The sequence below is a fragment of the Callospermophilus lateralis genome, chromosome 6 (assembly GCF_048772815.1).
Source record: "Callospermophilus lateralis isolate mCalLat2 chromosome 6, mCalLat2.hap1, whole genome shotgun sequence".
Classification (NCBI taxonomy): domain Eukaryota; kingdom Metazoa; phylum Chordata; class Mammalia; order Rodentia; family Sciuridae; genus Callospermophilus; species Callospermophilus lateralis.
This window is the reverse complement of record NC_135310.1, coordinates 95841255-95855632: the sequence shown is the minus strand read 5'-3', so window position 1 is coordinate 95855632 and position 14378 is coordinate 95841255. Positions and strand designations below refer to the sequence as shown.

The following is a 14378-nucleotide window of genomic DNA, read 5'->3' as shown; positions in this document are numbered from 1 at the left end:
GAACAGTTTTTATATCATTTTCCTAGAATAAAAGGTTAAGCAATTTTCCTAAGGTACATGATATACCAGCAAATGGGCCAGGAACAAAATGTAAGGTTTGAGAACCTTGTCTATTGCTGAATCAAAAAAATTGGCTTTGTTTCCTTCCTAAATTTAAATTACTTGTTTTAAACCAAAACCAAGGAATTCTGATTATCTCACATTATATTTCAGCTTTAACTTTGCTGTTTTTATTTTGTTTGTCAAACTTTTGACACAGTTCAAACAGTGGCATGTCTAATTAGATGTAAAAATGATAGTTATTAACACAATTTGCCAAACCTATTTTTTTTATGTGTGTGTGCACAAATGCAATCTGTAAGTGGTAAGGCATGTAGATTTAAAACAAGAATAAATGCTTCTAGTAAAAAACAAATAAAAACAGGCTTTAACATATCTCTCCCTACTTAAAATATTAATAATTTTTGATGGGAAGGAAAACATTAGCAGGTCATATTTAGCTTGCTTGTTCTTTGAAGTACAGAAGGAGGCAGGTAGGGAGGGATGGAAAAAAGAGGAGAGAGAGAGACAGACAGAGAGAGAGAGAGAGAGAGAGAGAGAGAGAGAGAGAGAGAGAGAATCCTTTTAGTATTCTATAAGAAAGGAGAGAAAAGATAGTTTTCAGATGGGATTTAAGTCAGAGAGGTCTCTTATGCCCAGGAAGATCAATCAGGGTAAATGAGTTCTCTATGTATTATTACCTAAGGGTAGAGAAAATTGAAGATGAGATTTTTCCCCCTACTTGTTTGACCTTGCTACATAAATATGATGTAAAAAATGTGCGGAATTTAATAGTGGGTTTTTCCATTGGTCAAACCTTGAAACTTTTAACTCTTTGAGGCTTTTCAAATTTAGTATAATAAACTAAATTTCTTCTATATTCAATCTTTTTTTCTCTTTGAAATGTAATTTTATATATAATCATAACTTTAATGAAACTGATTTGCAGAGGACCTAAATGTCTTCTGAAAAGATTGAATATAGAAGAAACTATGTAAAACAAATGCCCAGCCCTAGTTGCTACACTCAAGGATGGTAGTGATAAAAGTGGTTAGAAAATCAATTTAAACTGCATTTGTACTTTACCAAGAGTCCTGCAACACTTACATTGGTAAGAGTTATACTTTCCAAATATGTGATCCACTTTTATAAACAACTAAAAACCCTGCAGCTTCAGTCACACTCTCCAAGCTAGAGTAAATGACCCCACATCAATCCATTTTCACAATACCTGGTACTTGTAGAATGGAGAAAAGAAATGAGATTAAAAAAAAGATAAACAAGAGTGATTGTGAAACCCTAGGCTCTTAACCTAAGACTGCACTTCACATGTATAAATGGAAAAGCACATTTTGTTCTGCACGCCTCAATGTTTTTCAAACCCAAGATCATCCTAAGCAAAAGAGTATGTAGAAAAAGGTTACCCATCTTATTTATCTTTGAAAATCCAATGCTCTTCACACTGCTAAACATGACAGAGGTGTCCTGCAAATGCTTGTGGTAGGATAGAAGGGGCAAATAGACGGTCTTAAAGGCACGTATATCCTGCTTTAATCAAACAGATCAAAATAATTTCTAGATATGGATATTATAGAAAGTAAAATCCAAAAATATTGCCAAAATATCTTTGTGATGCATTACATTTTGTCCAAGTGAGGTAGAATAGAAGAAATAAGAAACAGGTAGCAAGGAGAGATCAAGAAAAGACAAGGAAATAAAAATTTAAAGATCTACATACTTTTCCAGGCCTGTCAATCCTTATGACAGTCTCTCTTCCAGGTCTGACACGCTCAAATTCGTGAGAAATCTGTAAACCTACCTGAGCATTGTAACTAACTCCCCAATAAAGAGATTAAGTAAAGATAGATACAATATTTTGAGAAACCTATAATTTAGGGGACTTTCCAGTGCTTTCTACTGATCATAATGAAGACCACATCAGCTTGAAGATCCTATGCTTGAACAGACCACCAGAAACCATCTTGAGATAACCAGACTAATATCATTCCTACATACCTTCTCATATTCACCACTCACCAAAGCTAAGGCTCACACATGTCAGGAAAGTCAGCATTGAGCATTTGTTGCAGAGAGAGCAAAACCCATCAGTAAGGAACCATAAGGTCAACCCCTTAATAAGAAAATCTTTGAATCTTTCCCTGTCAAATTCCTTCTCCCCCAGCATAGGCACAAATCCAAAGAAGCAGAAGATGGATAGAAAAGAATTGGGAAGAATACATAACAATCCTCCCCTCCTCTATATTCTTGGACTTGAGGTCTTGCCTAACCTGGTTGGAGGCTATTTACCACAAAACTGAATGTGAAATAGAAGTTGTAAACTGTCCTGACATTTCAATATGTGAGCGTTAATAAAAGGTATTGGAACAAACATGGTGTTCCATTTATGGAAAGTAAAGAGATATTCTACAGATACATTTGACATCAGTGACAGCAGAAAAGAAAGCCTTTTTATACTCATATTCCATAAAGATTAGCCTGATTTTAGTGAATAGATTAGATTACATAAATAAATGCCCTTAATTGCTCAATTTATTAGCACAAGATAAGAGATGGGGAAAACTATGAAATTATATATGCTTCTTACTATTCACCTAACACAAAATTTGACATTTTCCCTTTCCACCCTGTTTTTCTAGCAACAAGGACTGCCGACAATTGAGATGTTTGATGGTTAATTGGTAAACTTTCACATCTGAGAGTAATCTAACCAAATATAAATTAATCCTCTATCATGGGGCCACTTAAGTTTTATGTATGCACAATTTCAAGGATGCAGAAAATACAGCAGAAAATGAAGAAACTAAGAGAAGGGCAAGTATCTGAAGATATTGTTAGTTTAAATACATGGCAAGAAATTGATCTGAAGTAGGCTATTTTCCCCTTTGGTATTTAGAAGAACAGTTTAGACTGCTGGGCTAGATTAGGGGCAAGCTGGCCTGGATAAAGAATAATAACTAAAAGATCTCAGCAGGTGATGCCCAGCTCCATGACACTGAAATGACAATGAAGGCAAGCAAGAAGTTTGTGGGGAGTTACAACTCATTACAGAACAAATGGACAGGCTGAGACATAATGCTCTAATTCTTTATACTGTGTAATAATGTTACTACTGCAATTTCAAATTCAATCTATGACTCCTACATCATTTTGAAGTGCTAAGTGACTTGGAAACTAAATACCTCAGAAATCATGAAAAACGGACTTATTTCTATCAGACAATGTCAAAAAACAGGTCTATAGAATGAGAAAGAAAATAATGAAAGAAACTAACTTTGACTTCTATTCACATAGGACATGAGAATAATGATAGTTCCCTAATAGTAAGAAATACATATTTAGGGGGGAGATTTCTTAATAAGGTAATACTATTTGTTTGAGATGGATTTCCTTGGTCAATTAATTGAAAGAGACTAATCAACCCACCCGCTTCCCTAATGCAGTCATTTGAAAACTGTGGCCCTCAGGTCAAATCCTGTCTTTCATCTACTTTTTTGAATAAAATTTTATTGGAACTCAGTCATATTTATTCGTTTATATTTTCTTACTGGCTGCTTTCCTGTTACAATGGGAGACTTGAGTAGCTGCCATGCAAAGTCTAAAATGTGTGCTATTGGTTCTTTATGGAAAAAGTTTGCTGACCACTGCCATAGCACAGGGAGGATAGCCCTGGTTAGTGATTAATAAAAACTATGAGGTGGGTTGGAGCACAGAAAATTTATCCATTCACACATGGGAATTATTGACTTTCATTTCATGACAAAGCACACTGACATACACTTAGCTCCTGCTGAAATTAAGAGTAAGTCTAAAATTAGTGTCTTAATAATTATTTACCCTAATGTCAGTGAAATAAGTTTTTAGGGCAGTGGTTGCATAGGGTATATTCCCAAACCTGATGCTCCTCTTTAATTATTGTTTAACCTATTTTAAAACACCTGGTGCAGAAAGGGAAAAGTGATTTAAATATTATCTATTTAATTTGCTAACCTTCCTGTGCCCTTTTGGAAACAGCTTGTTCAAAGTCCATGGAGATTTGGATACTCAGAATAACCCTCTGTATCACTTTTCTAAACTGAATTTCACTACATGCAATTTGGGCTTCTCCAAAATGAGCAACCACAGGGGTTTGAAAATTCTAACACAGATTTATAATGAAATGAAAAAAGATTGGACACTGTCCAGAAACATGTGATGGTACTCAAAGCAGAATGACATTTGCTCAGCAAAGCTCCTGAAGCGTTACTTCCCTTAGTTCTTTTCAACATGAAATTTGTCTTCTTGTAAGCAGATTACCTTCATAGACAATGCAGGGACAGCATTTTGTATCATTGAATTATATCAGCCAAGCTTCTAAATTTTATGATGATTTTGTTTATAAATCCACTGCAATTGTATTTTATTTTGTGAATCCTAATATGTAACACTATGGCACTGAGTTCTGTTCACTCAGAACCCTACCTCTGTTTAGAGAACACTTCTGTAAGGGTTATCTGTTGTTTTTTCACCATTATTCTTGCTGAGGAAAATAGGTGTGCACATCCAGAAAACACATATTAGAATGTTCAAGTGTGTGTGTGTGTGTGTGTGTGTGTGTGCGCGCGCGCGCGCGTGCACGCGCACACAGATCAAAACATGCCTTCCTCTCTAATATTCTTAAATGCCTCATTATTAGGTATTCCCCAAACTTGGGATGAGAACTACTGGATTAAAAAAATTAAATTAAATTAAACTGTGGTGATAAATTGTTACTTGCATTTTCATGCAAAAACTTTATAGTGTGTACTCTGGTATTAAAACATTATTGTCTCTGTATTTTGAGAAAGGAAGCAGACATATAAAAGGGCTTTCTTATTTTTTTTACAATAATGACTTTTATTCTGAACAGACAGTTTATTACTTTGAAAATATAGCAAAATTTGCTGGCCTAAAAATAATTCCATCAGGTTATCTTGTCCATTCTCCTTGAATCCAGAATGGTTGAATATTAATAAATCTTTCTGAAGTTGATCTACTATTTAAGCAAACAGGAGAAAAGAAGGACATTTAGAACTCTGCCTGGCTAGACTCAGCAGTGAGATCAAGCCAGATGGCATGGATTGAGAAAAAGGACAGAACCCAAAGTGGGAATGTAGAAGATACTCAGGGATAACCGGGAAAGATTCATTTTGTAACGTTGCAAGACAGAGAGTGCTAGAGTTTGCATCTGGAATGTTCTTCAGAAGTCCATGTTTTAAAGGCTTAGTTCCTAACTTGGTATTATTGGGAGGGTGTGAAAAGTTTAAGTGAATGGAGTCTAGTGGGAAGTTATAGGTCAGTGCAGATGTTCCCTTGAAGGGGATTGTGGGACCATGGTCTTGTCTTTCTCTTTCTGATTCCTGGATGCCATGAGGTGACTAGCTTGCTTCACTATGTGCTCCCCGTCATGACGTATAGCCTCACCACAGACCCAAGAGACCATGGACCAGAGCCTCCAAGCTGTGAGCCAAATGGACCTTTTGTCCTCATAAGTTGATGAGCTCTAGAATTTGTTAGAGTAATGAAAAGCTGACTAACTCAGAGAGGAAGGAAAACTTTCACTTTAGCTAGCAACATGAAAGGGAAATGAGTTACCAAAAGCATTAGGATAGTTAAGATTCATGTAAAATCAGAATCGAGTTTGCTTTGTATTTCAGAGTTTCTCTGTTTCTTTGTTGAAAACTTTATACTACTCTGTATATTTCAAGTGTGGAAATGCATCTGTTGAGAGGAAGGTGTTGGTCATGGTGGTAGTTCTTTGCATCTTACTGGACTGAAGCTATTTATGGCCTCATTGGGAGTTTATGTTATCTTCTGTAGACATTCTGGTTCTACTTTTGGTTTGCCACAGACTTCTAGAATCCTCTATTTATGGTGGGTATTGAGGTTTTGGACATAACAAGTAAGGGTAAAAGCATTCTTATTCTGATGATCTTATCTATGGTCCATAGTTATCTGTGTTCTTCACATACAAAAATTTTTTGACCTGCCCTGAGTACTCTTATAAGCCTTCTGAGAATTTTTTTTTTCAAGTTGGTGTTCTGGCACTAACCAACTTCAGTGTATTATGGTGATATACAGGAGGATACTGGAAGGAAAGTCATCATTGCCATGAACCAACATGGTCTGTGTGCAGTAATGTAAGGATTAGTTTATGGAGTTGAACACTGACAATTAAGATAGAAATCATTTTGTTCATAGGATGTGAAAAAGTGTTTTACTTATTGGTACATAGCTGACAACACATCTACATTTGTCTAGCACTAAAACACATACATGATGTGAAATTTCTTAAAAAGTGTGTATCAAAATCAGCTGACATTCAAGTGGATTTCTCTGAGGTAGTGGTTGAAAGGTTGAAAAAGTCAGAAATAAGTATGGATGGCCAGAATATATAATGTATACAACAGCAGGCTGATAGGTACATTTATATGGGAAAATTCACTGAGACCTAAAGAGCTGATAGAGCTTCCACATTAGACTGAAAATTCCGTGTGGGCAGGATTGCTGTTTTGAATATACATACATATGTATATGTATATATATATTTTCCCCTACACATTCCTTAGCTCATACCTAAATCTTAGGCAATGTTTGTTGAAATAAAGCTAAGAAAATGAACATATAAAGCCTAAAAAAACCTAGGATTTTTTTTTTTATCTTAGGATGATTATCTTTTCTAAATACCTGTTAAATAACTAAGATTAAAAGTAATATGTTGTTCTCTAATTAAAACAAACAGTGTTTATTTTATTTAGTATATAACTGGCTTCAATATCTCAGAGAGTTAATGTTTTAAAATAAAACTAACCCTTATTTGTCTGAGTTGGAGATATTGATATTTTTGCATAAAATTGGAATATATTGGTTTTCTATTGCTGCATAGCAATATGACCACAAGCTTAGCTTTAAACAAAGTATACTTCTTAACTCAGCCTCATGGGTCCTCTGCATAATAATTTCACAAAGTGCAGTCCAGGTGTTGGTCAGGCTGGGGCCTCACTTCAAGGCTTGGTGGAGAAAGGATCTATTTCCAAGCTCATGTGGTTCTTGGTAAAATTAATTTTCTTTTTGTTGGCTTCAATATCTGCTAGCTGTCAGTTGGAGGTGGTCCTTAGCTCCTCACTGGTTGGAGGCTGCTCTAAATGCCTTTGTCATGTGGGCCCCCCCAAAGCTGCTGAATGCTTCATCAAAGCCAACAAAGGAGATGCAGCTCACAATTCTAAGTAACCTAATTATGGAAATGACATCCTATCACCCTGCTCAGTTGGTTGTTCTGTTGGTTAAAATCAACTCATAGGTTCCACCACAATACAATTGCTATTAATGGCTTGGTTATGAAGGAGACCATTTATTGAGTAAAGCTTTGATTTTGGTTTCCTTCAGGAAACCTATCATGGTCAGCTCTTTAAAACTTTATCTGTGGTATTTTATTATATTAAATCGGCTCACACTGTTGTTTTTATGGTACAAACGTATAAATTAAGTCACACACTTAGATATAGTGAGTCAGAAGGCAAATTTCTAGACACTATAAGAGGTGATCACTTTCCTTTCCACTGAACCATGCTTATTTTTTTTTTCCTTCAAATTTATTACTGTCAGTCTGTGATTCTCGGGTACATATGTCACCTTGACATTATCAGGCCTGTGCAGTCTTCTGTTCTCTGTCTTTACCATTTTGTTCTTCCTCTCTCTCTCTCTCTCTCTTTTCATTTTTTTATTCTAGTGATTACTTTCAGAGCCCATCTATGCCTATCATTTCTTGTCCTGCCTTTTTGATAGACTTTTTCTCTTTTTTTCACACTATGTACAAAGATGTTTACTTTTATGAAGTCATTATTAACTACTTGATAGCTTGCCCCTTGGAAACACTGAGGTGAATTAATTAAGATATTTCCTGTGAGATTTGGTCAATTTTCCTTTGACTTGAACTATTATAATTGCTACGTGTTTCAGCTTCTATTCTGCCCTTATTTGTAGCCCTGAAATAAAGATTTCTCAGAGGATTGGGGAAATTTAGCAATATGTTCTACACTGTCCAAATGAGACTCCCTCAGGGTTGATTCACTGAAGACATGTCGGTGAAGCAGAAAGTAATTTTAATTAAGATCTTCTTAAGCTTATATAGCATGATCAATCTTTGCTTTGAGGAGGAAAATGGATATAGCATTGTAAATAAAAATAAAAATAGATACGGTGAATTTTTCATCTCTAATAGTAAAGATCTAGGGATTTTTTGAATTAAAAACAAAGTAAAAATTCATCAATGTATCAAATAATCATCGATGGATAACAATCTCTTATTCATATTTGCAAAGAACGGAAACACCTACAATAAAACTTGGATACATTTTGATAGTTTCCAAATTGGGTGCATTTACCTTATTATTTTCAGAGTTTGGAAATCTCTTGTCACTGGGCCCATAGTGTGCAAATTTCTCTGAGCAAATAAATGTGTACCACATGTGTGCATTATCTAAGGATACATTATAAGAATTTGGGGTTCCAAACCTTTCTTTTCCATCACCCCACTGACAATGCTTCTGACTTTTGCTGTTTTAAGAATCTGGAGTCACACAATAGAAGTTGGGGATGAAGATGCTGGCACTGACCTGATGCAAGTGCCATTGTTATGGCATAGATGACGAGCACACCAGGGCACATGGCAGTTCTTGATGTTCCTCCCACGAAGTGCTTCATCAATAATGAAGAATTCTTTGTTGTTTACTTGAAGTTCTCTAATGCAGCCCTGGAACCCCTGAATATGGCCCATATGCTTATGGATCTTTATATTTTCAGGGACATGACCAAGGAACATTGATTCAAAATATACCTGTAAGAGAAGTAACAAAAATCTTATCATAAGATGCCGTCACATTATGTGGGAAAGATCTAGAATGGTCAGTTCTATAACTGCATGTTTTAAAGTGTTTTTCCTTGTAAAACCCATTGCAATTGTTGGATTATTTTGTCACTTGTACTAGGTGGTAAAAAATTACTTAGAGAAGAGCTCTTGGTTTACAGTTTTTTTCATTTCATAATATCTAATAAAATTAATGCAAAAAATAGAGGCTAAGCAAAATTTGCTGATTGCTTTGAAATGTATTTTTTAATTCAAGTGTTTTCACTTTAATGGGAACATTACCAAATGACAACTGATAAAGAAAATACAGCCATGTTAATTAATTATTGTCAGGGGTTGAATTGTATTCCATCCATATTCATATACTGAAGGTTCTAATCCATGGTGCTTATGTGACCTTATTTGTAAATAGAATCATTGAAAATCTAATTAGTTAAGATGACATCAAAATTAGAGTAAGGTAGACTTTAGTTTAATATGATTGATGTCCTTATAAAAAGGGGTAAGTTTGACACAGGCAGACCTGCACACAGGGAGAACACCATGTGAACATGAAGGTGGAGAGCTGAATGACACATCTACTAACCAGGAATGTCAAAGATTGCCAACAAACCAGGAGAAGCTTGATGAGAGATGTGGAACAGATTCTTTCTCAAAGTCACTGAAAGGAAACAACCCCGACATCATCTCAATTTTGGACTCTCAGCTTCAAGAATTGTAAGAACTTCAAGACATTTCTATTCTTTAAGCCATCCAGTTTGCATCATTTTTATTTTGGATACCCCAGCAAACTAATGACATTATATATCAAGTATCCTAAAATATGAGCAAAATGTATGGCATTTGCACATGGTACTTGATAACTAGACATGTTATTTTTTTCCTCCAAAAATATGAAATAAATATGCAACAGAAGTTGAACTTTTCTTGCCTTATATTCAGTCCTTTCACTCACTCTTTATTCTAACAATCAGGTCAAGAACAGGCTCTTGTTTTGAGGGACAGGCTCTTGTTTCAAAGGGACACAACTCACAGACAATACAATAAAGGGATTCTGTTAAACTGGGTCCTTAATCTGCCTTCATTTGGACAAAACATCAGAGCTACATCTTACATTGGAGTCAGTTCTGAAGTCTGCATGTAAGATGAATATTCTGTGGAATCGAAATCGCCCTTGGAGATATCTTAAGCATCACTTCAGAGACTAATACGCTTTCTCTGAAAAAAACCACATAGCTACATTTTCCTGCAGCTTTGGAATAGATTGCTGTTTTGTCAGTGTGGTTTCAGATGAAGCTAACTTTAAGTGGCCATGTTGTATAAAAATTCTAGGACCCCCTCTGTGTGGTGAATTGCACCATGATGGTACTGATACTGAGAGCACAGAAAATTCTTCTCACATCCGTGCTCATTACAGAGCTTAAATCATTGACCAGATGGTACAATCACTTACATGATTTAAACTTCTACTTGATCTCTCCTTTGCCACTGTCACTAACATATATAACTGAATTCTCATAATTTAGGTGTACATAAAATGAAACTCCCCTCAACAGGTATTTATGGGCTACAATAGAAGTTTTAATGAACTGGAGATGAGTCCCTGCTCTTCAGAGCTGTTAGGCATATGACATGTAGATGCAGCTGCACGTATAGTCTCCGACACCCCTGTCCCCTAAACACAATCTAACACCTCAAACAGATGTCTTTAAGTACTGGAAAATATATAAGTTGGTATTAAAGATACCAATAAAATGTAGAACCATCATTACAAGAATTCAAAAACTAGAATTAAACAACTAAAATAGGAATCTAGGGGGAGGAGACCATGAAAGATGCCTAGAACATCACTGAACATTTATACTAATTTATACTGATATTATGTAACTTTGCTTTTAGAGAACAGAGGAATGTTAAATTCTAGGAACATCAAAGCAATTCCATGACCCTTGCCTAGCAGGTAAAAGTCACTCTTGGAACTCTCTTTTTCAACCCTAAAAAAAAAAAAAAAAAAAAAAAAAAAAAAAGACAATATTTCTTGAGGAGATTTCTTAATTTCTTTCCCCTGAGTATTTCCTATTTTATTCCCAGAAGGTGTCAATCTTTGGGTGTAGAGGGCAGGAGGGCTTGCCAAAAGTTCCAAGGTGTATTGATAGAGCCCTTACATAGCATTCATTTTTTCTCATGTGCTAAGTCAGTTCATATTAAGTACTCCAACAAGCTATTAGCAGACCTGCTGATCAGCGAAGCCACCCACTGTTAATATAGTTTGGGGTCTATCGTGAAAAAAAAAAACAAACAACTTTTTTTTTTTTTCCTCTGCATCAAGGCATGATTTCCTCTCATCAAGGTTCTTTGACATCTTTCTGTATTGATCACACACCTGGAAAAGAAAACTCTCACTGCTTTGACAAGTGTGCTCTTTTAACACAAAACTTATAGAGGATGTGAACTCTCTTCTGCCACAAGTAGGCAGATCCGAGGGAAAATCTATAGAACTGCCTATGATTTATTATACCATTAAAAACATTCAAACAATGAAAGTAGGCGGTTTTTGTATTTCTTTTGATCTGAGGCCCAAGCTTAGTTAGAGTCCTAGATGTCTAAAAAAAATCAGCTGTTGTTGACTGCACATAGATAACTATTAAAATGGTTGACTTCTTCTATCCCCAGACTCTCAATTATCTGAGAGCTGCCTTTTGCGTGTATAATCATTCCCAAGGAGACAGGTCTTTAAAATAAGTCTTTTCTAATAATTTCTTGTGAATCAGACTATGGAGAATAGAGTCTGACATCAGGATATGATCTTACAAGATAAAAGCACAGAGAACAGACATGGACAATCAAGGAGGAATCATCAAGATAATAAAAATGATAAATGGTGACTGAGAGAAAAGGTCCCTACATCTTCAAGAGTGAACTCTCCTCTCAGAATCTCTCTCTATAAAAAGAACATAGTTGCTATTTTATAATAACTGCAAATAAAACAAGAATATATGCAAATTTCTATAAGCTTGGAAGGGGGAGTGTTTGCTGGATAACTTGTCCTATTTCTTTTTTACTTTCTTTTAGTTTTGACATTATAATATTACATATATTTATGTAATGCTATCTTGATTCGATGTTTTGTTTTGCATCATTGATTCTCTTTTCCAAGTTAAATGATCTTTTTTTTTTAAATTAATGAATTATGGACAGGAAACTGCAAATGCACTTTTGGTTAAGATTAATTATCAGAGTATACTTGTATTTGTGTAAGAATATGATAACTTATATTGGAAATTAACTGAATTTTATTTAAGAATCACTATCAAGTTGTAAGTATTAGCTGAATTGTATGCAAACAATTCAAAACAAGAAGAATGAAGTTTTGGAAAAAAGGTGGATAAGATGGTGGGTAAAATGTTTCAGTAAAAGGATTTACTTAAATAACTTTTCACATTTGGAGACAATGAGTGAAAAGGGATCAAAAAGCAGAAGCAGAATTTATCTAAATCCTCGTCCCTTTGCAGTTAAAAAAAAAACAAACTCTTGCTTGGCCTTATGTTATGACAATCTGTTGAGAACACCGTCTCTTCTATATTCATTTAAAACCATTTTGGGGGATGGCTTCCACCTTGGTCATGTTCTCTGAAGTCTGTAGCCTTTAAATTAGAAGGTTTCATATTTGTTACAATGACTTGTTTCATGAAACTCAATCCTGCTTTTCCTTCATCTCCTATTTATCTTTTAAGCCACTTTTCCAAGTTTTGATGCATAAGGTCCTTATTATTTTGCCAGATTCAGCATATGTGAAGTTCTCTCTGCATACCATACAAAAGAAATATCATATAACTTTTCTTGATTATCTTCCATATTCAATGTACATGGCATAGAAAACAAGGCAGTGCTTATTTGGAAGTTATTGAATCATGTATGTGATTGATATGAAGTGGCCTGCATAAAGTGGTCATAGTTTAAAATTTGATCAATATTAGTGGTCTTCTGAGGTTCCAAATCTCATAGTTAGATATCTGATTTCTAGGCTTTCCAGAGAATGTTCTCCAAATTATTGCTTCCTACCTTATCCAAGAAATAACTGAACTTTAGAGAAATAATCAATGAATTGAGTTGCTACCCTGTGAACAAATTGATCTAGGGAAGTGTAAATGTAAAAGAAGGAAGTGGAATTATATGTCTTAAGATCTTAATGTGAACTGGAGAAATAAGTAATAAAGAAATTATTTACTGGTCAGCAAGAGGGCAGAATAGGAGTCCCAGACGCTCCTTCACCCAAGGACACAGATTAAAAAGAGCATGGATCAGTTCCCTTTTTCAGAAACCCAGAAGATAGTTAAGGGGCGTCTGCATGCCAGGCAAGCATGAAATCAGCTGCACTGAATCCGGAAGGAAAATTCATTCCTTCAGTAGGGTCACTTCCCCCAGCATAGCATGGTCCATTTAGGAGAAAACTCTCAGCTCCAGTTTCTCACTAGGGAGGAAAAGAGAAGATTAAAACATGACCTGCATGTAGAATCTTTGGTGAGCTCCCTAAGGGATCAAAATCTATTTTGTCTGAATCTAAGTGTTGACAGGAAATGGTGCCACACTGGGGATCATCAAGAACAGAGGTGACAGTTTGGACTAGTACACAGTCATTCACCACAGTCCCAGTCTGGATGACTCAGTATGGGTGAGTGGGAAAACAAAACAAAACAAAACAAAACAAAACAAAACTCAATTCTCAGTTTCTTCTTGGGGAGGGAAAGAATGGGATCCAATGTTTTATATTTTGGGGAGACTGCTCATGGTACTAGTTTCTGTCCTAACTGTCTCAGAGAATCAATGAGACCCAATATACTATAGATACCTGGGAGATGTTGATAACAAAAGAGCACTGGAAAACTTGACCCTACTTTAGAAGACCCAGGGTATAGCAGAGAGAGGGCAATGTAGATTGGCAGCCTGTCTCTCAGGGGAATGGGAGAGAAAAGAAGAGTGGAGCATGCAGAGGGATGCCTGAGGGGCTGATTTCTGTGTTGCCCAACTTGGAGAGCTGATGGAACTTAGCATACTTTAGAAACCTGAAGGTTGCTGAGAAGGAGTTGGCTAACTTGTGTTCTAGAGAACCTGCAGCACCACAGACAGACACTTAAGGGAGAAAGAGGTTATGAGCTCTTGAAAAAAGAAACTGGTAAATCACTCCAATTGGGAGTTTGCATGTACAAGATCAGAGAAGACACAGCTACAGAAAAAGTCTGAGAGATTCTTAGTCTCTATCCTTGCTGTCTTGTAAACATCTTTCCCTGTATCAAGTCAGTCCAAAAAGACTGGCAGAGGTAGCTGTTTCTTTTTTTTTCTTTTTTCCAAATGTGTGAATCCTACGGAAGTTACAAAGTACAGGAATAAACAGGAAATCTTATCCCCACCAATGGAACAAAGTAAATCTCCAGAAACC

General features: G+C 35.7%; 1 protein-coding gene across 1 annotated transcript in view; it reads right to left on the bottom strand.

Annotated features, from left to right (window-relative positions):
- Eys (EGF-like photoreceptor maintenance factor) overlaps window positions 1–14378 on the bottom strand; it is a 1514165-nt gene that overhangs the window by 214670 nt on the left and 1285117 nt on the right. Inside the window, 1 exon segment of the mRNA XM_077109730.1 lies at window positions 8691–8911. Within this exon segment, the coding sequence (XP_076965845.1) occupies window positions 8691–8911 (221 nt within the window).